Below are 27450 nucleotides of genomic sequence, written 5' to 3' on the forward strand. Positions count from 1 at the left end.
TTTCTTATTTTCATAGCAGAATCAGTTAAAACCATATTTTGCCCAATCTTAGGAAGAACTCCAATAAATAAAGCACATAAAGTCAAATTCTTCTGGTTGAAGTTGAAGCCTTCGAACCCTGCTTCTTTAATCTTCATTACTACCCCCTTTCCTTCAAGGCACCTTGAAGAACCCAGGGCTCAGAATAACACTTTAAAATTCACTGCCAGGCAGTTTTTGCAGAAATTCCATTTAGTATGAATGGCGTTTTCTTTAGAGTTTGTGGTTAATAACATTTAGACAGATTATTCAGTCAGAAATGTATGTTCTTTGAGTATTTATTGAGTGCTTACCCTATGCATAGTACTATTAGTACTATGTTGGGATTTAAAGCTCTCCAAGGAATTTTATAATAAAGGGCAATAAAATATACAAGTAGAAATAGAAAAATAATAAGGAAGTATATGATTTATTATGAAATGAGCAATCTAGACAGTGCGTGTTATTAGTATTTATTAGAGAGATGACAGGGACATTTTCTTAAAGAAGGCAAATTTGAGCTGGACCTTGAAGAGTTTGGATAATAGAAGGGAGGACTATTGGTATGTGCACAGTTAAAAAATGAGAAGGCACAAATGTTCTGTAGACTACGAAATGTACAGTGTTTGCTGTGGATTATTGATACCAAGTGAATGCCTAGTAAGAGCCTTGGGTGTATTGGGCAATTTATATATGTTACAGCATTTAATCCTCTCAATACCTAAAGTTTGCTAACTATATTCTCCTGCTCACTTCATTCTCCCCTAATTCAGCCCATTCTTTCTAGTCCAGGCTAATTGATTCTAATTGATTCCTACTTTCTATTGTTAACCATTTTGTCTCCCACCATTTTCTTGTCCTCTCAGGGAGAAGAGGGCAGAGAGGAAACTCTTTTTGTCTATGTCTATACCTATGTCTACGTCTATATCTATACCTATACCTATATCTATATCTCTGTATTCCTTTTAATTATTAGTGAGATCTAGTGTTTATAGATTTCATATTTATGAGCCATTAAATGTACTGCTGCTGAATACCAAGAATTTCTGCCATATTATTACCTTGAGAAGAAGGTAATCTAAAGCACACTAAGTGTTAATTTGGAAGTTACTAAGCTTTTAATTTCTATTTTTTCTTTTAGTTGGCTGTCTGGAATTATACATATTTATAGTCCTCAGGTGTGGGCTTGCTGCTTACGATACATGTTCAGTTCTTCTATTCAAGAAAGGCAAGTGATATTTTATTTTGTAGTTATTTTATTTTGACCCCCTGTTCATATTTTACTGGTCTCATTTAAAATTCATGCAGTGCCTTAATACTTTTATAACGTTTACATACCAGAAGACTTTTATAATACTTAAAAACTGTAAGACTAAGAAAGCGCACTAAAAAAAAACAAATCTTACATCAAATGGGAATAAAACCAGACCAAAAAAGGTGAGGTTGCAGGATACTTAGAAATGTGAAGGAATTCACTTGTCTCACCACAGGACTGTAACATAGACGATACATTTTTTAGGTGTGGGGAAAAAACCCTAGAAATCCTCTCTTCTAGCATCTTATTTTAAAAATAAAGAGATCAGTTTTCAATGAAATGATTGAAAATGAGTTTGAGTTTGTTGCCTTATTGTGTTTTATTAAATTACACAGTGCTACTACTAGTACCCTAAGAAATATTTGAGATGAAATGTTTAGTTTTCTTCTGGAGCTGAAGCACAAGCATTGGAACTAACAAAGAAATTTTCTAACCTCAACTCCTCATTTAATTTTTTAATGTTTTTTTTAATTTATTTTTGAGAGAGTGCAAGTTGGGGAGGGGCAGAAAGAGAGAGGGGGACAGAGGATCCAAAGCAGGCTCCTCGCTGAGAGCACCAAGCCCAATGTAGGGCTCGAACTCACAAACCATGAGATCATGGTCAGACACTCAACCAACTGAGCCACCCAGGAGCCCCTCAATTCCTCATTTAATTTTTTATTTTGTATGTGATACCACATTTGCCTCTTAGCTTTCTCGTCTATTAAAAATTTCCAGGTCGGTTAGTGTCTACCTTGAGTAGCTATAATATACTTTTAAAAATATTTTATTTCTTTATTTTGAGAGAGAAAGAGAGAGAGCATGAGTGGGGTAGGGGTAGAGAGAGAGGGAGAGAGAATTCCAAGCAGGCTCCAAGCTGACACGATGCAAAGCCCAACACGGGGCTTGAACTCCCAAATCATGAGATCATGACCTGAGCTGAAATCAAGGGTCCAAGAGTCAGGTGCTTAACCATCTGAGCCACCCAGGCGCCCCAGGCAATTTCTTTGATACCTGAACTCCTTAATTTCTGCCAGCCCTTTGAACCAGAGAAGAGTTAGCACTGCTTAGCATAGCTTAGGTTGGTACTTTACAACATTCTGAACAGTGGTCTTGTCGGACCCAAGAGAGAGGAATTGAGCAGAATACACATTCTGCCTCTACAGCACTCACTTCTTGTTTTTAAATTAAGGGTGTAATGTATCCCCACTTATTTTTCATTCAGTGTTTTACCAAGGAGAGACAACTACTTAAAAGTGTTTTTATTCGTTTATTATTTTCTAAAAGTATTTTTAACTATAGGCTGTCATCCCATTCCCGCCCTCCCACCCCCCACCATTTGAAAGAGCAGAGCATTCTATGAAACCTTGCTTAAGTTGAAATGATGTAAAGCAAAGATTACCATTAATATATATGGGAAAATTTTTGAGCGTTCCCAGACCTAGAAAATAAATAACCTCTCTGGCTTTTCTGACACCTTAGGTCATGTCTTGCTAATGGATGCACAAAATAAATTGAGATAAAACACGATTCTCACAGATAGAGTTCAAAGCTATGACTGCTCGATACTGAGCTACTGAGTGTGGTTCCTGGGGAAGGAGCCTGGTGGGGCCCCTCTCATGCAGTGTGTGCTGTCTCTGTAATGGCTCATGCAAAACAGATGCTGCACGTTATTTTCGGTTTTGCTTTTGTATTGTAAAAGCAAAAATCTTCAGATTTCTTTTGGTTAGTAAAAACAGGTTCTCCTAATGTTGTCTCTTATAAAAGTGAAGTGGCCTAATGTGAACTTTTGAAAAGAGGGGATATCTGCACTGGTTTTAAGGATTCATGATGACTTCATAAATATTTTTGTTGAGTCATAGAGTGAATAATAAAATGAATGTTTTTTATCAAGTGTTTATAATCATGAAATGTTTAATTAAAATACCCACTTAGAAGTTAAAAATGATACAACTATAAATTGTAATACTGGCTAGTCACTAAAAAAGAATAAAGAGGTCTGAGGTATAATATAGAATAGTGACATGGGAAGAAATCCAAGATAGTCAAATAAAAAAATAGCAATTGCAGGGGTGCCTGGGTGGCTCAGTCTGTTAAGTGACTGACTTCGGCTCGGGTCACGATCTCGTGGTTCACAGGTTCGAGCACTCTGTCAGGTTCTGTGCTGACAGCTCAGAGCCTGGAGCCTGCTTCAGGTTCTGTGCCTCTCTCTCTGTCTCTCCCCCACTTGTGCTCTGTCTCTCAAAAATAAATAAACACTAAAAAAAAAAGTTTTAAAAATAGCAATTGCGAATACAATTGACCTTTGAACAATGCAGGTTCAAAGATCTGCATATAGGGGCGCCTGGCTGGCTCAGTCAGTAGAGCATGTGACTCTTGATTTCTGGGTCATAAGTTCAAGCCCCACATTAGGTGTAGAGTTTATTTAAAAAAAGAAAACAAAAAACAAAAAAACAAAACTGGGGGCACCTAGGTGGCTTAGTCGGTTAAGCCTCTGACTTTTGATCTCAGCTTAGGTCTTGATCTCAGGGTCGTGAGTTCAAGCCCTGCATTGGGCTCTGCGCTGGGTGTGAAGCCTACTTAAAAACAACAACAACAAAAAACTGCATAAAACTTGATTCCCCAGAAACTTATACTAATAGCTAGCTCACCGTTGACCAGAAGCTTTATAGATAACCTAGTTAGTTATCACATATATTCTTGTGTTCTATGTATTATATACTTTACGTGTTCTGACAGTATTATAAGTATTTTTCAATACAGCAATCTGGAGGAAAGTTCTTAAGAAAATCATAAGAGTAAGTACATTTATAGTACTGTGCTATATTGGCAAAAATTCATATTTAAGTGGGTCTGTGCAGTTCAAACCTATGTTCAAGGGTCAACTGTAGTATGTATGGTATGGTCTATTTTTGTTAGATTGTATAAGATGTTTTTGCATGCCTGGGAGAAAATTATATACATTAAACCATAAAGTGAATTGGTTTTCTATTTTATATATCCCTATTTTGCTTAAAGTTTTTACAAGGAATATGTACTTTATAATAAAGTGTATTTTAAAAATTAAAAATCAGTAACACTAAAAAAGTAAGCATAAATTTGCTCCCAGTTTTCTTCCCAAAATTGGACTGTTTAAGTAGTTTATTAATTAGGTTGAGAGACTCTTGTAGGAGTTCTTAAAAGTGTACTTTCATTATCCTCAGTAAATTTTAATTTAATGGCATTTTTTTGTCCAGGGTTTTTTCAGAATCTGGAAATTTCATTATAGTTCTCTATTCTGTGACACATAAGGATCCTGAGTTTTATGAATGCCTCCCCTGTGATGGCAGGTCATCTGACCTTCAGTTCCAGCTACTAACCAGCAAGGAAACATTACATCTTTTCAAAGTAAGTGATTTGATTACCTAGCACTTTTTTTTTTTTTTTTTTTTTGAGACAGTGAGAAACAGCAAGCGGGGGAAGGGCAGAGAGAGAGAGAGAGAGAGAGAGAGAGAGAGAGGGAATCCCAAGCAGGCTCTGTGCTGTAAATGCGGAGCCTGACGCGGGGCTCAATCGCACGAACTGTGAGATCATGACCTGAACTGAAACCAAGAGTCGGACACTTAACCAACTGAGCCACCCAGGTGCCCCTGATTCCTAACATGTAATCACTAGTTAGGGTTGCCTGTTGGCAGTTTAAACCCAATGATTTTTACCCTTTAAAATAAATAGTAACTCAGACTATTAGGCTTTGTTTATAATTATTCTTATTAAATATTAACTTCATTTATGGTTAATATCGTTTTATAAATTTTAGACCATGTCTCCAGAACCAAACTGTAATACAGGATCAGAGCTTTTCCGCAGAATAACTTACCCAATTTTTTCTGAAACCTTTGAAGAGTATCAAGAAATTTATATATCATTTTATGATATTGAGAGTTAGTTTGTGATCTTTGCATTTTGTGTGCCCTGTTATTTTTTAAATGTGTAGATGTAACAAATGGTTTCTCACATTTGAAAGTCAGTGTTTAGGGGCACCTGAGTAGCTCAGTCATTTGAGCATCCAACTCTTGGTTTCAGCTCAGGTCATGATCCCAGGGTCATGGGATTGACCCCCACACTGGGCTCTGCACGGATTACGGAGCCTGCTTAAGATTCTCTCTCCCCCTCCCTCTGCCCCTCTCCCTGACTTGTGTGCTGTTGCTTTCTGTCTTCCTCTCTCTGTCTCTAAAATTAAAGAAAGTCAGTGTTTATATATAATCCTAGGAATCAGAATAGATTGTTGCTATAGCTCATAAAACACATAAAAATACATCTAGGTGATGGTCACAGAAAAAGTAGATCTTTGAAACCCTAAGTGTCATGATGTAAAAACATTCAAAGACCACTTTTCAGTAAAATGATTGATCGTCCTAGGTCAAACCAATAATAAAAAAAATTCTGGGAGCACCTGTCTGGCTTAGTCAGAAGAGCATGCAACTCTTGATCTTGGGGTTGTGAGCTCAAGCCCCATGTTGGATGTAGAGATTACTTAAATAAAACTTTTTTTTTTAATTCTGTATTTTATTACAAAAATATTGAATATATTTAAATAATCATGTGTTTTCACTCTGATATTATTTTGTGCCTTATTTATTTTTTTAAATGTTTATTTATTTATTTTTGAGAGAGGGAGGGTTAGAGAGGAGGAGACAGAGAATCCAAGCAGGCTCTCTGCTGTCAGTGCAGAACCCACGAACCATGAGATCATGACCTGAGCCAAAATCAAGAGTCAGATGCTTAACTGACTGAGTCACCCAGGCACCCTTTGTGCCTTCTTTAATTTCATTTATAGTCAGTTCATGAATCAAGTTTTTGTATTTTAATTATAAATATAATTATTTTAAGTGAGGTCTAATAATTTACTTCCATTTTAGAGACATATATCATTTACTCATTCTTTATGTTATATCCTCAGTTCAGTTATTTTCACTGAGTCCCTGATTATTGAGTAAGTTACATAATACAGGTAATTAAGTTCTCGCTTAATTGGTTTCATTTATGTAGCAGGGAAATGGACAATTTAAAAAGGTTACATAAAAATAGAACTAACATGTTTAAGGAATTACACTTCTGGATATTTATCCAAAGGAAATGAAAACACAAACTTGAAAAGGTATTTGCACCCCCATATTCAGTGCAATACTATTTTATAGTAGCCAAGACATGGAAGCAACCTAAGTATCATATCCATTGATGGATGAATGGATAAAGAAAATGTGTGTATGCACACACACACACACACACACACACACACACACACGGTGGAATGTTATTCAGCCATAAAAAAGAAATACTGTCATTTGTGACAACATGGTATTATGCTAAGTGAAAAAAAATGATCAAACTGTACTCATAGATACAGAAAACATATTGTTGCAGTGTGGTTTGGGGTGGGCGTAATGGGTGGAGGGAGTCAAAAGGTACAAACTTTCGGGGTGCCTGGGTGGCTTGTCAGTTAAGCATCCGGCTTTGGCTCCGGTCATGATCTCACGGTCCGTGAGTTCAAGCCCCGCGTCGGGCTCTGTGCTGACTGCTCAGAGCCTGGAGCCTGTTTCAGATTCTATGTCTCCCTCTCTCTCTGCCCTCCCCTGTTCATGCTCTGTCTCTCTCTCTGTCTCAAAAATAAATTAAAAAAAGTTAAAAAAAAAAAAAAAGGTACAAACTTTCAGTTCTAAAATAAGACATGAGGATCTAACATACAGCATGTTGACTATATTTAATAATATATATTTGAGAGTTGCTAAGACAGTAGATCTTAAAAGTTCTCAGCAAAAGCGGGACACCTGGGTGGCTCAGTTGGTTAAGCGTCCGACTTTGGCTCAGGTCATGATCTCACAGTTTGTGAGTTTGAACCCTTCACTAGACTCTGTGCTGTCAGCACAGAGCCTGCTTCAGATCCTTTGTCTCCCTCTCTGCCCCTTGCACACACTCTCTTTCTCTCTCTCTCAAAAATAAACACTTAAAAAAAAGAAAGTTCTCAGCACAAGGAAAAAGAATTATAACTTTGTACGGTAATGGATGTTAACTAGACTTATTGTGAGCATTTTGCAGTATATACAAATATCAAATCATTATGTTGTATGCCTGAAACTAATGTGACGTGTCTGTTATATCTCAATTTTAAAAACAATTTTTTAAAAAAGGTTACAGTAATAGAAATAAGTCTCCTACTTCCTGTTGTTTCAGAGCTACTTTTCATTCATTCATTCATTCATTCATTCATTTTGGGAGAGTGAGTGAGCATAAGAGTAGGAGTGGGGGAGGGGCAGAGAGAGAGAGAGAGAGAGAGAGAGAGAGAGAATCCCAAGCAGGCTCTGTGCCATCAGCACAGAGCCTGACTTAGGGCTTGAACCCACGAACCATGACCTGAGCTGAAATCAAGTCAGAGGCTTAGCCGACAGCCACCCAGGTGCCCCTCAGAGTACTTTTCATCTAAATAGAATTCTCTGTTGTTTCTATTTAAGTCAGCTCTCCAAGTATGCCCTTCTTTATTTCAGAATGTTGAACCTTCTGATAAAAAGTCAATCCATTTTGAACTGACTGCTGAAAGCCAAAATGCAGAAACAGAGTTTTTCAACAAAGTTTCCAAGAATCTTTCAATTAAAAGGTAAAAGGTACTATTTTCATGTGTACTTTTTTTTTTATTATATTCATTAGCTTTAATGAGTAATGAAAGTAACTCCCTAATCTGATGAAACTGATTGTATTATCTTATATCATAAGATGTCCATGCATTACTTCATACTCGGATGAAGTGACAACTTTAATGTAGTTGTCATTTGAGTTGCTTTATTACATAGGGGCAGGAAGTGTCAAGAAATTATCTTGCTTAGGAAGAAGCTCCTGTTTTTGTTTAGTTTGCCTTCTGTTTGTTCTTCTTTGACTTGTAGTTTTAAACTTGGGTCTATCCGAGAAACTGTGGTAAAAAAACTTCTCTACCTAAAAAAGAAAATGCTCTTGGGGAGTATTAAGTGAATACTGGCTGTGATTTTTTGGGTCAGTATATACTTGTCCTGGTAAAAAAAAAAGATACTCCATTGTATTAGGGTTCTCCAGAAAAACAAAACCAACAGGATGGAGAGAGAGAGAGAGAGAGAGAGAGAGGGAGGGAGAGAGGGAGGGAGAGAGAGAGAGAGAAAGCTTTGTCTTATGGAATTGGTTCCTGCAGTTGTGGAGGCTGAGAAGAGTTGCATTTAGAGTCCAAATGTTATCTGCCAGCAGAATTCCCTCTTCTTGCAGGGGGTCGTTCTTTGTTCTATTAAAGCCATCAGCTGACTGGATGAGGCCTGTCTACATTTTGGAGGATCATTTGCTTTACTTGGAGTCTACTGACTAATGTTAATCTCGTCTAAAAATAACTTCACACAAACATCTATAATAACGATTGACCAAATATCTGGTTATTGTGGCCTAGCCAAGTTGACACATAAAATTAACCCTTCATATCCCTATCCCAGCTTTCTTATGTATTCTCCTGTATGCCAGGTAATGTGCTAAAGACTAGAGATATGGTGGTATTAAAAACAGATACAGACATGATTTCTTCCCTCGTGAAATTTATAGTCCAGTGATGAAGTGTTGAATGTTCTCCATATTACTGGAGTCACATGCTCTACTGACTGAGCCAGCCAGATACTCCTACAAATGTTATTTTAACTTGCCCTAGTGGTTAATTTGTCCTTTTCTCAACGTTTTGAATATAACCTTAACCTGTCTTTGGGTCCCTTTATAATACTGTTTAGTATCTTGCATGCAAAACAGGTGTAAGGTTCATTATAGGTTATTGCGGTGATTGAGAAAATGGCTTGACTTTTTTTATAGGATTCATTTATCACTTGATTCTGTAGTGGAAATTAACTATGATACGATTTTAAAATAAATGCCAACTATACCAATTATTTATAGAGGTCACAACATAATAGTTGTGAGCTCAGTTTATGGTATAAGACATCTACATTCAAGTCCTGGTTCTATACATCATTATTCCATCTGTAAAATGGGAATTATGACTGAATCTGTATTAGTTTCTGGTTGCTGCTCTAAGAAATTACCACAAACTTCCAACTTAAAAACAATACAGATTTATTATTTTCCAGTTTGGAAGGTCAGAAGTCTGAACTGGTCTTTGAGGCTAAAGTCAAAGTGGTGAGAGGGCTGCATTCCTTCTGGAAGCTTTAGTAGAGAATCCATCTTATTCCCTTTTCCACCTTCTAGAGGCCATGTGCATCACTTGTCTGGTGGCCCCTTACTCTGTCTTCAAAGTTAGCAGTATAGTATCTTCAGATCTCTGTCTGACTTCTTCTATCCTCACATATTCTTCTCTGACTCTGAGCCATTTGCCTCCATTGTATAAGGGCCCTTGTGATTACATTGGGCCTACCTGGGTAATCTAGGATAATCTCCATATCTCAAGATCCTTAACTTAATCACATCTGCAAACTTCCTTTTCCCAAGTGCGGTAAACATAGTTACAGGTTTTGAAGATTAGACAGATACCCGAGGTGTGCTCTCTCCGTCTTTGGGCATTTTAACTTATCCTGGGAATAGGTTAGATCACCGGAAACCTATGTTCCTACAGGTTTTCAGGAATACCATCACTGTCTTTTGAAGTCTTTATTCAAGATTTTATGGATTATTTATGGAAGAAAAAGCCAAATTTAGGAGACACTTATAATTACTTTTTTTTCTTCATTTTTTTCTTAAAGTTATTTACTTACTTTTGAAAGAGAGATTGAGAGCATAAGTGGGGGAGGGACACACAGAGAAGGGGAGACAGAATCTGAAGCAGGCTTCAGGGTCTGAGCTGTCTTAGCAGAGCCCCATGCGGGGCTCAAATTCACAAACCATGAGATTGTGACTGGAGCTGAAGTCGGACACTTAACAGACTGAGCCACCCCAGTGCCCTAATTTCTTTAACATTGTTTTTGAAAATTTTGCCAGTTTTCAACTCTGATCAGAGCTTTAGGAATGATCATTTTTAGATTTTAGGAAAATGTTCATCTCACCTAAAGAACTGATGTTATAGTTGTACAACATAAAGTTTTTTCTTTTTGCCTTTGGTCCTACAAAAGCTCAGAAATGGATTTTATTGCTGAATGTCAGAAATTTTATGTGTGTTTACATGTTTGTGTTACCACAAGTAAATATGTAGCAAATATTAATTCCTTGCCACAAACTCAGGTGTTCAAAAAATGTTAACTTTTTTCTTTTTAAAAGTAATTGAACTTAATTTCTAATTTGACCACCCAATTGGTTATAGAAACCAAATTTCAGTAATTCAAGTTCTGTTTGTCTTCTTTCCTCTGAGGTTATATGCAATTTGGAGGAATTAATGCTGTGCCAGTAGTAGTGTCCTGGGGTGACATGATTATCATCCATCCAAGCTGCCATCTGCTGAGATGTTTTCATTTGCGTCTGGTCTTTGGCAGTAGGTTTGTGCAGGCTTCTGCTGTGACCTCCTTACTCTAGTCAGGTCGTTGGTTCTCTGTCATGTCTGTGCTACCCTGAGGCACAGGGGATACAATAATATTCTCCATGTCATTCTTGGGTGTAGGGGGAGAACTTTATGGGACTGAGTGCAGACCCTACTGTTTAAACACACCATGCAGACATTCGGATTGTTTCATTGCAGCACCTTGGTGCAGAAAGAACTCTGTTTGCTTCTCCAGACCACCAGGGTTTAGGCAAAGGTCTCTTCTGCTGTCACACCTCCTACCTGGGGGCTTCTTTGTGCTCCCTGACCAGAGAGACAGGATGTAGGACACTTTCTAGGGATTCCATCAATGTCTATGCTCTTTTAGCTTCCTTCTGGCTTTTCTCTTCCCTGAACTCATCCTATTGAGACTTTATCTAGGATGCAAAAAAATGTGATGCATATAGTCTTCCAAATTTAATTTTAAACTCTAATTTTGGCTTTTGAAACTCAGTACTCAAAATCTTGTCTGTGTTCTATTGGAGCAGGCGGCTGTGACCCAATGACTACAACTGACTCAGTAGGAGGAGGCACCTCAGTTAATGTCTCCAAGCTCTCCCATCACAGCTATCAGTGCACAGGAAAGTGTAGTAGTTCTATCTTAAGTTCCCTTTTTAACACAGTGTTTAATGCAGTGAATGCATAGCTCTGTCACCAGATTATAATTCTTTTTTTAATTTGAGAGAGAGACTGTGCACACATGCACAGGAGAAGGACAAAGAATTTCAAGCAGGTGCCACACTCAGCACCGAGCCTGACAAGGGGCTCAGTCCCACGACCCTGAGATCATGACCTGAATCAAAACCAAGAATCAGATGCTCAACCAATTGAGCCACCCAGGCGCCCCTAAAGTTTTGCTATGGCAAGCCCTATGCCTTATTTATAACTACATTCCTCAAAGTGTTAATCGGAAGATGCTCAGTAACTGTTGATACATATATATTTTTAAAAATTTTTTAATGTTTATTTATTTTTGAGAGAGACAGAGTGCCAGCAGGGGAGGGGCAGAGAGAGAGGGAGACACAGAATCCAAAGCAGGCTCCGGGCTCTGAGCTGTCCGCACAGAGCCTGACGCAGGGCTCAAACCCACGAACTGTAAGATTATGACCTGAGCTGAAGACGGATGTGTAACTGACTGAGCCACCCAGGTGCCCCTGATATTTTGTAAACTTCCCGCGATCAGGCAAAGAGAGGTAGTTTATTAAGCATGAATCTGACTGCACCAACTTTCCTAGGCAGCTAACACTGGCCCGAAAAAAAATAATTTGTGGTTGTCAAATATTAAATTAAATGATCCAGATACTACTCTGGTTTATTAAAGGACTTTATTCACTTTCAAAAAGAAAGAACAAATGAACAAATAAGATTACTGAAGACTTTTCTTTATTCCCTTCTATTTTTTAGGTCTTCCCAAAAGTTATCTCCAGGGAAAATGCCAATAAATGATCATGACTCTGGTGTTGAAGATGAAGATTTTTCTCCAAGACCAATTCCTAGTCCTCATCCTGTGAGTCAGAAGGTATCACTGATCTTATAAAGAACCCACCTCTTGTTTAGAAACCAAAAATCTCTTCATGTTAAAGCATTCAATAATATTACCTGAAACTTATTTAATTTTTATTCTAAGATGTATCTAGCTATATATCAATGTGGCTATATCTATATATATAGATACAGATATTTCTCACAAGTATATGTAATTATTATATGCGATATATATACATATGTGTGTACATATTGTAATAAGTACTTTTTATTACTACTTCCAGAGAATACTGAGGCACAGATTGGTTAAGTACCTGCCCAGTATTAAACAACTAGTAAGTAGTAAAATAGGAATTCAGTAAAGCTAGTAGTTCAGGAGGTTTGGTTTCAGAACCTGGTGCTTTTAAAAAACCCATGTAGACTCAACATTCTGTACTACCACCAGAACTTGACAGTGATTCTTATTAACCAAATCTGAGAAAACATGATACTTGATTTTGGAGATTGCTAATCTGTCATAATTTTTTGATTGTAGAATTGTTGTGCCTTAATTGGACTAATTACTTACTAGAAGAAAGTAGGTGAGGGACAGAAAGAAAGGGAGAGAGAGAATCCCAAGCAGGCCCTGCACTATCAGTGCAAAGCCCGATGTAGGGCTGGATCCCATGAACTCTGTGATCTTGACCTGAGGCGAAAAAAAGTCGGGAGCGCCGGGATGGGCTCAATCAGTTAAGACACTGACTTCGGCTCCGGTTATGATCTCATGGTTCGTTAGTTCAAGCCCCATGTGGGACTCTGTGTGGACAGCTCAGAACCTGGAGCCTGCTTTGGATTCTGTGTCTCCCTCTCTCCCTGCCCTCCCTGCTCATGCGTGCGCTCTCTCTCTCTCTCTCTCCCTCTCTTTATAAAAAATAAATAAACATTAGGGGCGCCTGGGTGGCTCAGTCAGTTAAACATCCGACTTTGGCTCGGATCATGATCTCATGGTTTGTGGGCTCGAGCCCCGCATCAGGCTCTGCCCTGACAGGTTGGAGCCTGGAGCCTGCTTCACATTCTGTGTCTCCCTCTCTCTCTGACCCTCTCCACCTTGTGCACTCTGTCTCTTTCTCTCAAGAACAAATAAATGAACATGATTTTAAGAATAATAGGGGCGCCTGGGTGGCGCAGTCGGTTGAGCGTCCGACTTCAGCCAGGTCACGATCTCGCAGTCCGTGGGTTCGAGCCCCGCATCAGGCTCTGGGCTGATGGCTCGGAGCCTGGAGCCTGTTTCCGATTCTGTGTCTCCCTCTCTCTCTGCCCCTCCCCCGTTCATGCTCTGTCTCTCTCTGTCCCCAAAAAAATAAATAAACGCTGAAAAAAAAAAAATTAAAAAAAAAAAAAAAAGAATAATAAATAGGGGCGCCTGGGTGGCTCAGTCGGTTAAGCGGCCAACTTCAGCTCAGGTCATGATCTTGCAGTCTGTGAGTTCGAGCCCCACGTCGGGCTCTGTGCTGACAGCTCAGAGCCTGGAACCTGTTTCAGATTCTGTGTCTCCCTCTCTCTGGCCCTTCCCCGTTCATGCTCTGTCTCTGTCTCAAAAATAAACATTAAAAAAAATCATTAAAAAATAATAATAATAAATAAATAAACATTCAAACATTAATAAAAAAGAGAGTTGGACACTTAACCAACAGCCATCCAGGTGCCCCAGGAATGGGAAAGATTTTTAAAAATTACTATCAAATTATAACCAAATTTACCACAGCAAGTATTGTTTACTTTTTTCTGCTCTTCCAATTACTAGTTGGTATTGATAAAAAGAAGAACAGTGAATAATTTTACTTAGTAGAAAAATATTCTGAGGTATTTATTGAAAGATCTTTTATTACCTAAGATACAGAAACATTATTTGCTACTAGATCTATTAAAGCATTCTGCCAGCGATAATTTTTTTTATGGGGAGAGGGTAAAAAAAAGTCTATTATAAAACAGTTTTCCATATTGTGTTATGTGATTTAAGCAACAATAATCAGTGTTCCAATAAAAGGAATTCCATTGTTAAGTAAGTTTGTTAGGGCAGGGACCTTGTTTATTTTCCTCACAGTTACATTCCTAGTGCTGGCACGTAGAAGATGCCCAGAAAATATGTGTCAACTGTCTAAATAAAGAATAAACACTTTTTAATAAGTAACTGGATATAATTTGGAAAATATTAGTGTGAAGAAAGTGAGGCATCCTAAAAAATACTTTCCCTCTTTCATTTTTTTCCCATTTATAGGTTTCTAAGATCCAACCATCAGTTCCTGAACTTTCGCTTGTGTTGGATGGCAATTTCTTAGAATCAAATCCTCTTCCTAAGCCATTGGAAATGGTGAATAATGAAAACCCTTCTTTGTTGATTAACCACTCTGAACACTTGGATCCATTGCAACCCCAGCTTTATGATGACGAACACAGCCTAGAAGCTAAAGCTGGAGAGCCTTCCTTGAGAGGGTTACCAAATCAGTTAACCCAGAGCACTGTTCCTTTAAGACATGGCAAAGTAAGACAATCATCTACCTGTAAAAAAGGGAACCCCCATAACAGGAACAGTGGTAAACCATCTTCTCTTAATGGGCCATCTCCTGATACAAATTTACACAAAGAAGAATATCTTATAGGATCCTCCACATGTAATTCCAAGCAGTCTTCTGTTGCCTCACAGTCCCACCCACACAATTTTGTTTTTTCATCCTGTAATTCAGGAAGACCAATGGAACTTCAGATACCTACTCCACCACCACCATCTTACTATTCTACAAATGTCTGCAGTTGTTGTCAGCATCATGGCCATATTCAGTATAGTCCAGTAAATTCTTGGCAAGGAATGAATACAGTAGGGTCCATTCAAGACCTCCAGTCTGAAGCCCTTCACAAACATTCGTTATTTCACCCAGGTGGATGTCCAGTTCTGTACTCTAATGCATTCTGTGCTTCAAGTAGTCCTATAGCCTTGAGACCCCAGGGAAGCACGGGTGGTTGCCCTCCCCACAGCACTGTAGAACCATCGCCTGTGGCAAGACTGCCTTCACACGTGGACGCATGTAACTCACGGCCCTGTGCAGTGTGCACACACACACCCAAGACCGGGCCAGATAATGGAATGATGGGACTGTCTCCGGATGCATATAGGTTCCTCACAGAACAGGACAGACAGCTGAGACTGCTTCAGGCACAGGTTTGCGAACTTTCTTACTTCTTCTAAGTTCTTGGTATTAATATGATTACTTAAAAATAACTGGCAATTCTTCAGTAATTACATTTTATGGAGTAAAACTAGAATATCAGGGGTGCCCAGGTGGCTCCATTGGTTGAGTGTCTGACTCTTGATTTCTGCTCAGGTCAGTCTCCTGATTCGTAACTAACTTAGAGCCCCCCATTGGGGTCTGTGCTGATGGCTCAGAGCCTGCTTGAAATTCTTTCTTCTCTCTCTTTGCCCCTCCCCTGCTTGCTCTCTCTGTTTTTCAAAATAAATAAACATTAAAAAAAAATTGTAGAATATCAGAACTAGAAGGAAACTTGGAAAGTGGATTCTAGTTCTTGTTGTTTTACAGATAAATGCAAAAGGGATTAGAGAGAGTATACTTTAGCCAATGACACATTGCTAGTTAGGAGTAGAACCAGGAGTAGAAAGCAGGCCTTTCTTCTCTGCCTGGTGTGTATCCTAACCTGCAGTATAACTGCATTTTTCTTTTCATTTGTTGCCTCTAACAGAAAGTCTATGTAATTTACTAGACCTTGGTATACCACTAGATATAAAGCCTGCATAATGGATTCTGATGCATCTCTAACTTGTCAACCCTGTAGTATGTTTAATAAGTTTCAGCCAGTGTACCTTTCAAGAGTAGTTCCGGAACATCTTCTGTGTATCTATACTAGATGGATTTCATTCATTATATTATGAAATGCTTCCTTTCTTCAGGCATTTATGGCAGTTTTTAGTCTTTTAATTATATTCTACACCATTCAGTCTTGTGCCGTTTTTTTTTTTTTTTTTTCCTTTCCTTACTGGCACCTTTCTTCCACATACGTACCCCAAATCCCCTACCATCTTCCTTCCCGTTCCCATGAATATGAATGAAAACAACCTGAAATATATTCTTCTATACTTCTTCCATCATCCTATAACTGTGCAAATATATGTATAATCGGCATTATATGCATGTATGATTTTTCAACATCTTTGTTTTGTAAAGTTGTTTTGCATTTTGCAAAAATAAAAAAAGGTAATGATATATAAAAAATTCTGCTTAAGGATACCTGGCTAACTCAGTCAGAAGAGCATGGGACTCTTGATTTCAGGGTCATGAGTTCATGCCCCACATTGGGTGTAGAGATTACTTAGATAAGTAAACTTAAAAATAAATATATAAATAGGGGTGTCTGGGTGGCTGAGCTGGTTAAAAGACTCTTGATTTTGGCTCAGTTCATGATCTTTCATTTCTGAGGCCAAGCCCTGTGTTGGGCTCCATTCTGGCAGTGTGGAGCCTGCTTGGGGTTCGTTCTCTCTCTCTCTCTCTCTCTCTCTCTCTCTCTCTCTCTGTCCTTTCCCCCCCTTGCATGCTTGTGCGTGTGCTCTCTCTCTCTCAAAGTAAACTTTTTAAAATAAATAAAATATAAATAAATAAAAATGCTGCTTAAAAATGGTTTAGATGAGACACTTGAGAAAAATGTAGTTTTGCTGTTTTTTAAACCTAGGTAAATTCTCTGAAATTGTAGAATATAAGCTTGATTTTTATAAACCCTTACAGATATTTGGCAGAAATTTTAATGTAGCTAAATGTTTCAGCTTGAGATTCTCCCTTTCTCTCTTTCTTTCTCTCTTTTCACCCCTTTCCCCTGCTCGCACGCTCTCTCTTAAATAAAAAATGAGTATCAGTCATAAGTAGAAATTGTTTTAATTTGCACTATATTATTATAATCAAGATTGATCATTTTATTATTTATTGGCTATTTTTTCTTTGTATAAAGTCTGTCATTTACCCATTTTAGGTTTTTTTCTAATTAAATTTTTAAGAGCTCATTGTATATTGAGGAAATTGATTTTTTATCATATGTATGTGATAAGCATTTCTTACAGTTTGTGTTAAATGTTTTGTGTTTTAACCATTTGTTTGTACAGAATATTCCAGTTTAGATATAATTAGATTTATCATTTTCTTTTTGGGTGTTAATTATGTTTAGAAAGCCCTTTTCTCTTCCAGATTGTAAAAACTATATTCTTCATCTTCTCTCCCCCTTCAGAATTATATTTTTTGCTTTATTTTGATATGTGAGATAAGAGGTTTTTCCCTTTTTAATAATCAGACAACTGGCCTCATATATTTATTGAATAATGGATCTTTTGTTAATGATTGGAGATATATTTTTTTATAATAGAAGTACCATGTATTTGTATCTATTTCTGTACCATATTCTCCATTGATTTGCCTGTCTATTCCAGCACCAGTACTATTTAGTTAATCACTATAGCTTTATTATCAAGTGTTTCTTGTGTGATTTCTCTAAACCTCACTCTTCTCATCTGTGAATTGGGAGCAGTGATTGCTATTACATGTAGATTTGATGGTTAAATGAGTTTATGTGTGTGTATGTGTGTATGTACATGTATCAAGTGGTTAGTGTAGGACCTGACTGTAGTCAGCAATCAAAAAGTTACAACTATTTTATTTGTCTCTTAATCCTTACGACTACTTTAGCTTTAGGTGATATTGAAGCTCATAGTGGTTAAATAGCTTATCCAAAAGGTAGCAGAGTAGGATTTAAACTTACATCATGACACCAAAGTCCATGCTACAAACCACTATAAGTACATAGGCTATTTTGTATTATTAATGCAGGCTGTATTTCTACCTATCTTGATAATTTGTGGATAACTTATATTTTCTTATATTAGTAAAGTTAATTTGCTGAAATAAGTGAGACTAATTAAACACATTAGTGTAATTTACAGGGAAGTAGAAAATCACAGTGTTTAAAAAGTGAGGCTCTTCCACTCCTAAGTATATACCCAAGAGAAATGAAAAAATATGAGCACATAAAATCTTATATACAAATGTTCATAGTAACATTATAATAGCTAAAAGTGAAAGCAACTCAATGCCCATCAACTGATGAATGGATAAACACACTGTGACATATCCACACACAGAATATTAGTCAGCCACAAAGTATTGGTAGATACAACATGGATGAACTTTGAAAATGTTATACTAAGTAACAGAAGCAAAATACAAGGCCACATATTATGTGGTTTCATTTATATCAAATGTTTAGAATAGGCAAATATGTGGAGACAGAAAGTAAATTAGTGGTTGCCAGAAGCTAGGGATGGGCAATAGAGAGTGACTGCTAATGGTTACAGAGTTTTTTTCAGGGGATTGATGAAAATGTTCTAGAATTAGATGGTGGTGATGGTTGCAAACTTGTGGTGGCTTTACTAAAAAATACTGAATTGTATACTTTAAAGGGATGAGTTTTAAATGGTATGTGAATTCTATTTCAGTTTTAAAAGGAGTAAAGAAAACTTGGTGTTTGAACCTTAGCATTGCTACTTATTAGTTACATGTTCTGGGCAAGTGACTTTATTTTTAATTTCTCAAGTTTTCTTATCTGTAAAGTGTGTTTAATAGTAGCACATTCTTGAGATGCATGGGTGGCTCAGTTAAGCATCCGACTCTTGGTTTCAGCCCAGGTTGTGATCTCACAGTTTTGTGGGTTTGAGCCCTGTGTCAGGCTTGTCTCTCTGCCTCTCCCCCACTTGTGCTGTCTTTGTCTCTCTCAAAATAAGTAAACTTAAAATAGTAGTACGTTCTTGGGGCACCTGGGTGGCTCAGTCAGTTAAGTGTCCAACTCTTGGTTTCAGCTCAAGTCATGATCTCATGGTTCGAGAATTCGAGCCCTGTGTTGGGTTCTGTGCTGACAGTGTGGAGCCTGCTTGGGATTCACTTTTTCCTTTTCTCTCTGCCCTTCCCCTACTCATGTGAGCACTCTCTCTCTCAAAATAAATAAACTTAAAAAAAAATGTCATTTAAAAAATAGTACATTCTTCATGGGATGGTTGTATTAATCGTACATAAACACTCTTCATACAGTATCTTGTAAACAGGAAACAGTAAGTGTTCACTACTGTTATTAATAATTTCAGTTGTGAGGTGCCTGAGTGGCTCAGTCTGTTGAGCATCCAACTTTGGCTTAGGTCGTGGTCTCGCAGTTCGTGGGTTCGAGCCCCGCGTTGGGCTTGCTGTTGGCAGTGCACAGCCTGCTTTGGATCCTCTGTCCCCTCTCTTTCTGCCTCTTCCCCCTTGCACTCTCTCAAAAATAAATAAACATTAAAAAAAACTAATAATTCCAGTTTAGCACAGCCAAACATGGGCTATCCTGGTTAACTTTTATAAGAAGAACCTTGTGTAAAAATGTTGAATATTTGGTTAAGTGTAGCTCTTATCTTACTTTTGATTTGTAGGTGGAATAGGAATGAAATTTTTATTATTTATTTATTTAAATGTTTATTTTTGAGATAGTGAAAGAGTGGGGGAGGGGCAGAGAGAGAGGGAGACCCAGAATCTGAAGCAGGCTCCAGGCTCCAAGCTGTCAGCACAGAGCCTGATGCAGGATTTGAACTCATGAACCATGAGATCACGACCTGAGCCAAAGCTGGACCCTCAATTGACTAAGCGAACCAGGCACTCTTGAAATATTTATTTGAAGTGCTAACATTTAGGCTTTTTTACACAAGTTTAAAGTTATGAATGTCAATCTAAATACCTTCATGTTTTTACTTTTTTTGGTTTATTAATTTTTTTTTTTTTTTTAAGTAATCTCTGCACCCAGCATGGGGCTTGAACTCACAACCCCGAGATCAAGAGACACATGCTCTTCCAACTGAGCCAGCCAGGTGCCCCTATGTTTCACTTTTAAATTTATGCTTAGCCTTGGGACACCTGGCTGGCTTGGTCAGTAGAGCATGCAACTCTTGATCTTGGGGTTATAAGTTTAAGCCCCACGTTGGGCCTGGAGTTTACTTTAAAAGAAATAATAAAAGTGTGCCTGAGTGGCTCAGTGGCTTGAGTGTCCAACCCTTGATTTTGGGTCAAGGCATGATCCTCACTCATGAGATCGAGCCCCATGTTGGGCTCCTCGCTAGGAGTGGAGCCTGCTTAAGATTCTCTCCTGTTCCTTCTGCCCCTGCCCTGCTTGCTCACACTTACTCTCAAAAACTAAAATAAATAAATAAATAGTAAAATAAAATAAAATTTACATTTAGCCCACTTAAGTGGGTCTTAATAATGAAGGATAGTGATTTCTGCATTGAATAAGTTTTATGGTATGATCTAACTGAAATGTGAAAAAAATCTAGTTAAAAGCCACTTATTTGTAATTGGGACACTTTGTAATTCATTTTTAAACTCCACTGCAATTTGGTGATTCCTTCCATAGCCAGTTTAAAATATGTTGTTAATTGATACAGATTCAGCGTTTACTGGAGGCACAGTCTCTGCAGCCCTGTTCCCCTAAGACAACCTCTGTTGAAAACACGGCACAAGCAGCAAGACAGATGGAGCTGGTTTCCATGGAAGCACAGTCTTCTCCTGGCTTGCACATGAGAAAAAGTGTGAGCATTGCTGTGAGCACAGGTAATTGTTTTTTTTATTTGGAAGGAATTTAAAAAAATGCTTTTCATATCTACTTTTAAAATTTTGATGTTGAAATTGGTGCATGGTACAAATAGAACCAAAACCAGGGTGATGAGAGTATCACTTGTTTAAGTCTTTGTGTAATTTTACTCTTCATGAAAGAGAACTGTATTTGAAAACAAATGTGAAACCATATGACATCATACATAGTATTTGATACATTCCTAGGCTGGACCCAATTCTTGTAAGAAAAATCAATTGTGGTTTGAGGGATCAGGGAAAGTTTTTTTCATCTATGCGGTGTTACTGACTCTGGGCCTTGAAGGGTATGTAGGATTTTAGTAGGTGGAATTGAGAGATGGCAGAATAGCGTGGGTAGAGAAAATAGTATGGGCACAGTGAGAAAACACAGGCTCTGAATTGTCTAGTACTGTAATATTTTAGGGAGAGCCTTTATTACATCTTTTAAAAAGGAAAGTCTCCTTTATTTGGTATGCATCACTGAAGGTCTTTTTAAAAAATCAATTAATAATGTAAATGATGTATATTTGTTTGCTTGCATGTTTGCTCATCACCAGACCCTTTGAGATCTTTAAGAATGTCTTCAAGAATGTCCCCAAGATCTAGCAAGATGCCTGTTAGTACATAGAGTGATGGTGACAATAATGAAGAGAAAGAGTTGTGCAGGGTGTTAATAAGATTTGGTAACTAGTTGGATGTGGCAGTTGGAGGAGGTGTAGGATTCAAAAGTACTCCTGCTAATTGCAGTGTCATACCCTGGTTTGGATCCTGGAACAGAAAAAGGACATTAGTGGAAAAATTGGTGAAATTCAAATAAAATCTGGAGATTTTTGTCATGCACCAACGTTGGTTTCTTGATTTTGAAAAGTGTGCCATAAGATGGCACAGGGGAAACTGGGTGAGGAGAGTGTACAGGAACTCTGTATTATCATCTCTATCAATCTAGACCTATTCTAATATTGAAAGTTTATTAAAGATGAAAATAAAAGTTATCCTAGGATTTTCAGCCTAGGTGACCTAGGGAAGCAGGGAAGAGAGGATGAGTTCAGTGTAAATATCTGTTGCATTTGAGCTGCTTTTGGAAATGAAGATGGTGATACTCAAACATCAGAAGAGTGGAGGTGGGCTGATGACCTAAGACTTGGAAAAGTAGCAGATGGAGATTTGAGCTGGAAAGTAAAGATTTGAGAGGGAGAAAAAAGAAAGAAGGCAGATTTCTGTATTCTATTTCTGAACCCATTTGTTAACTATCCACGTGGAGGGGAGCACGGAGGGAGGGGAGCAAGAACCTCATGTACAGTAAGTCAATTATTACTGAATATTAGTCAAGATTCTTTGGCTAAATTATTAGTCAAGATTCTTTGGCTAAATTATTTCTTTGAAATAATTTAAGCAAGGAAGGGGAATTTACTGGAAGGATATGAGGATGTTTCATGAAAACCAAGGCCAAGAATGGAGCTGGACTTCAGGAAAAAACTAGAACTGGAAACTGGAATACCATTAGGACTGTTCAACTATTGTGCGTGGCTGATTTACTCATTCTTTCTTCACTGCTTTGCATCTTAAAATACAGCTCACCCAAAGCTCCAAAGGGTATGTGTTACACAAACCAGGTTACTGTCTTCAGTCTTGTTTCAAATTGCAGAGAACCTGAATGGCCTAGTTTGGATTAGGGTTTAATTCCTGGTTCAGCGGTAAGGGGGGTGAGAAGCACATAATAGGAACATGTCTTTTGGAGTCCTACCTCTGTTAATTGCAGGGGTGGTAGTCCCCAGAGAAAGTATGTGTGTGTGTAATGTAGAGGGGTGGTGGACAAGGAGCTGCGGGTATCGTGAGCCAACCAAACGTACATAGATAGCAAACATCTATGTTTGCTCCTATAAAACTCTCTATTTACTATATTACAGTTGCTTCTCATCTGTAAGCTTTGGGGATCTGAAACACTACCTTATTCACTATTGTATCTCATTAGTTAACATGATGCCTGAATCATGTGTGCTGAATAAAAAGATCATTGAATGAAGTCATTTACATGTTTAAACTTACATTCTGAAATTATTTTGAAACTGCATAGATTCATATTCAGTAATTCAGCTTGGATGATCTAGGGTGGTTATTACTTATATGCAGAAAAATGCGTTATTAATTATCGTTAGAATAAGTGACTTTTAGAAACATGTTTCTTCTACAATGATACTTAGTTTCCTGAAGGTATATATTGATAAATATTCCAGAAGAGTAGCAGCACTCATGTAACTTTTTTATAATTGTCCTTTCTTAAGACAGGTTTTAATGTTTCATGAATACAAAATTAAATCATTCATTTATTAATTTATTTTTTTTAATCACCCAGGTTGACCCTCAAAGTAGAAACCATTTTGACTTGGATGTACTTGTTGATTTTAACTATTTCTTTAAGTCATTATGCGTAGCAATATTTCCCAAGTTGTGGAATGCATACCACTCAGATTCAAAAGATAATTTGGGATGGTTTAAAGATGAATGTTTTATATTTTGTAGATACGTTTATTCTTATGAGTATTGGAAAAATACAGCACATCAAATCTGTGGTTTCACAGAAATGGTGAAGCTAGGTAAAAATAAAGTGAGTTGATTTAAAGAAAAACAGTAAGCCAATAAGAGTAAATGTAAATAGTTCTGCAAATAATTGTGCAAATGGTCCATAAAGTTTGGGAAACATTTGATTCTTAATACTTGCCTGATATGCCCCTGAGTAGTCTCATAAATACCGTGTTTAAGGATAAAAATCACAGAGCCTAGGAATTTGTATTTATATTATTTTCCCTTGTTTTTCATAACAGCAGTTTTCAGTACACATACATACACCCCAAATCATATTCAGAACCGTAATATGTAAAACACATCATTTGAGAGCCACACATCTTGAAGAGAGGGCCCAGAATGTCCCCTTTACCTTTGTGCACCAGTTTTCTGTCTTTTCACCTAATCTCTTTATGGCATTTCTGAAAAAAATATAATCTGAAGACATTTCTAGGAAATAGTGTTAAAATAATAGTCTTAGAGGTTTGTCAGAGGTTTATTTTTATAGTAAAATATTTGTTTCAGTATCTGGCTCATCATTTAACCTCTAGGTGCCAGCTTGTTTTGGAATGCAGCAGGCGATGGTCAAGAGCCTGAATCTCAGCTGAGGCAAGATGATACAAAGATTTCCAGTGAGGACATGAATTTTTCTGTTGATATTAATAATGGAGTCACAAGTCCTCCAGGTAGTTCATCTTCATTAAAAGCAGTTGACATTCCCAGCTTTGAAGAGAGCAACATTGCTGCGGAAGAAGAATTTAATCAGCCACTTTCTGTATCCAAGTAAGGTGTCTTCGATTCAGTATTCATCCTCCCGTTTTTCTTTTTAAATTCTAATATTCTTTTGGTGTTCTAACTCAGAAACTTTGTTTTGTAAATGGTATTTTCAGCTGTAGTGACTCTCCTTAGATGGTTCTTATGTAATCAACAATTCTGACTCTTCTAGAACCATTCCCAGATGTCAATCTTTGGTTGTGTTACAGTCTAGCTGAATCAGAATATCTGAAGAAAATTTCAGGAATACATATGCCTAGGCCTCACTGTAGATTCTGATAGCTAGATCCCAGATGGAGATGGGCCCTGAATTTTGTGAATTTTTAAAGATTCTGCATATTGCAAAAATTTATATATCTATGAATTTATTTTTGTAAGATACAGACTGGGTGTTTATATATGAAATGTTATCTGAGATTTACTTCAAAATAATCTGGTGGGAGATGAAATGGCTAAGGGGATAATTGGAATAAGATTGGTTGCAAGTAGGTAATTTTTAAAACTGTATAATAGTTTGTTATACTATTTTCTTGTGTTTGAAATTTTTCATTATGAATTTTTTTTTTTTTATTAAACAAGGATTTCAAAGTAACTTAAGATCCTCAGGAAATTAAGAAACAAATTCAAATATCTTTGAGCTTCTGATATGTGCTGCCATAGAACAAAGCCCTAGAGATGAGCAGTAGGTCAGGAAAAGCTGCTAACTTAATGGAATTTTCATGACTTAAAAGAGACAAACAATAACCATATAAGTAACACATAATTTAATGTCATATAATGATTACTGCTCTTCAGAGAATACTACTCTCTTCAGAGAATAAACCAGGGAGGCGCCTGGGTGGCTCAGTTGGTTGAGCATCTGACTCCTGTTTTCTGCTCAAGTCATGATCTCACAGTTCATGAGATCAAGCCCTGCATCAGCCTTTGTGCTGACAGAGCAGAGCTTACTTAGGATTCTCTCTCCCCTCTCTCTCTGCCCCTCCCCCTGCTCATGCACATGCTCGCTCTCTCTCTCTCAAAATAAATAAATAAACATTAAAAAGAAAAAAAGAACCAGGGTTATTAAGTGGAGTGTGACTGGGATGGTGGCATGGGAGCGAGGGATATATTAAGTAGGGCATGGTGAAGGAAGCCTTCGCTGAGGGATAACATCTGAACAGTGACTAATATGATGAAAAGGAGCCAGCCATGAGAACATCTGAAGAGTATTCCAGGTGGAGGAAATAGCAAGTGTAGACCTTGAGGTATGCATGAGCTTGACCGTTCAAGAAACAATTAGGAAAGCCGTTGTGGCTATGATGGGGTTCTCGAGCAAATGGCTAAGAAAGAATTCTTGAGGCCTCTTTGGTGCAAAGGGGTGATTTAATTATAGCAGCAGGACAGAACCTGTGGGCAGAAAGAGCTGCACTGGGGTTGTGAGGAGCGACTGATTATATACTTTTAAGTTAGTGGGGTTAGGGATAGCGTAGTTTCTAAGGAATTTGAAACCAAGGCTTTCAGGACTTTGAGGGGCTAGCTACTGTTAAGACAAGGCTACTCTTATTTTTAGTCTTTAATAACACAAAAACATTAAGGAAGTAAGGCAGCCATGAGTTGCTTGAGGAAGGTCACACTCTGCAGGTTTCAGGTGTCTATCAGGGGGCTGCAAGCTGTAAAGAGATTTAACTTATGTTACATTTCTCTTGCCTTTGTTTCTCTCATCAGCAGATATGGTGACCGAGGGAGAGAGAGCTTAGGAACTGTGGTCAGAGATACAGGCAGGAACCAAATTATGTGGGGGCTTTGCATTATATAGAAAGGAGCTTTGAATTTACTCTATGCTTATTAAAGCCTGGGTGTATTTTAGACAATAGAGTAGTGTGATCTGATTTTTTTTTTTTTTTTTTTTACCATTTATTTATTTTTGAGAAATAGAGGGACAGAACATGAGCAGGAGAGGGGCAGAGAGAGAGAGGGAGACACAGAATCTGAAGCAGGCTCCAGGCTCTGAGCTGTCAGCACAGAGCCCCATGCAGGACTTGAACCCACAAACTGCAAGATCATGACCTGAGCCGAAGTCGGACGCTTAACTGACTGAGCCACCCAGGCGCCCCTGATTTTTCATTTTTTAAATAGCTGTTTAGTGTCAAATGAAATAAAGGGGTTTAGAATGGAAGTAGGGAAACCGGTTAGTATAGTCAAGGCCAGAGGAGGCGAAGGCACTTGGACTTGTGGAAGTGCCGGAAGGGATCAGGTGTAGAATACATAGAGTGCATCTTGACAGTAGAGGAATGATGTAGGTGTAACACACCACATGCACCAGCAGTTAAAAGAGGTGAATTTGGTGGTGGGATGGCGTGGGGCAGACAGTTGATTATTTTTTTAAATTATAAGCCTTGTGATAATATTTGACATTTTTAATTATTCTGATTACCATATTCTGTGTCTTTAGAACTCGACCTAGTGTATGGTTCCCCATGTTACCTACTTCATATGAGTTCTGTGATAGGAAGAGCAATTTAAGGTGAGCCCTGAGATAGATCCACATTTTATTTGGACTAATTATAGAAACAGAACAAAGGAATGAACTATGGTTATCCTTATTTCTCCTTCTGGACTTCTGTAAACTGCAGGCTTCTTTCTAGCATTATGGGTGTCTTCCCCCTGAAATAGTTTCTAAGTCCGAACTTTAAACATCTCCAATCCAATGTGGTTTTTAACTTTTGAAATATATCTCAGTTAATTGGTAGACTATTAGTTAATTGCTTTTTCAGGGCAGTTAATCAGCTCTATTGATTCCAACACATAGCTAGATATAAATCTGATCTTTGTTCAGCATAATGTATTGATTTGGATTAAATACTGTCTCCATTGTTGTCCATAGTGGCTTTGGTGCTTCTGTAGGATTCTCCCCAAACATGTGGTCTGATTCATGATGTGCTTCCCACTGCTAAGTGTTCATACATGGCACCTAGGCATCCGGGTTCCCTGTCCCCCTTGGATGTCTTCCTGGATCTCTCTTTCTGATGTTAAAGCAGTCTATGAGGGATAAATTTATTTGCCTTGAAGGAAAGTTGGTAATTAAAAGCTTTTTGCCACTGAAGAGTAGTGGTATTTATAGGCTTTCATGTGAAACAATCCTTATTTTTCTTTTAGAAGTTATACTT

The 27450-nt window shown here is 37.8% G+C and overlaps 1 protein-coding gene across 9 annotated transcripts in view; it reads left to right on the plus strand.

Annotated features, from left to right (window-relative positions):
• The window catches only part of STIL (STIL centriolar assembly protein), a 64850-nt gene that overhangs the window by 14833 nt on the left and 22567 nt on the right, over positions 1-27450 (plus strand). For 6 of the 9 annotated variants that reach the window (XM_047873325.1, XM_047873324.1, XM_047873326.1 and 3 more), the window contains 8 exons: positions 1160-1246; positions 4549-4699; positions 7834-7943; positions 12213-12327; positions 14551-15489; positions 20782-20947; positions 24082-24313; positions 26736-26807. In XM_047873325.1, the coding sequence (XP_047729281.1) occupies positions 1160-1246; positions 4549-4699; positions 7834-7943; positions 12213-12327; positions 14551-15489; positions 20782-20947; positions 24082-24313; positions 26736-26807 (1872 nt within the window). The remainder of the gene's footprint in view (positions 1-1159; positions 1247-4548; positions 4700-7833; positions 7944-12212; positions 12328-14550; positions 15490-20781; positions 20948-24081; positions 24314-26735; positions 26808-27450) is intronic. The other 3 variants (XM_047873329.1, XM_047873330.1, XM_047873327.1) reach the window with 2 other exon arrangements.

Source organism: Prionailurus viverrinus, chromosome C1 (assembly GCF_022837055.1).
Source record: "Prionailurus viverrinus isolate Anna chromosome C1, UM_Priviv_1.0, whole genome shotgun sequence".
Classification (NCBI taxonomy): domain Eukaryota; kingdom Metazoa; phylum Chordata; class Mammalia; order Carnivora; family Felidae; genus Prionailurus; species Prionailurus viverrinus.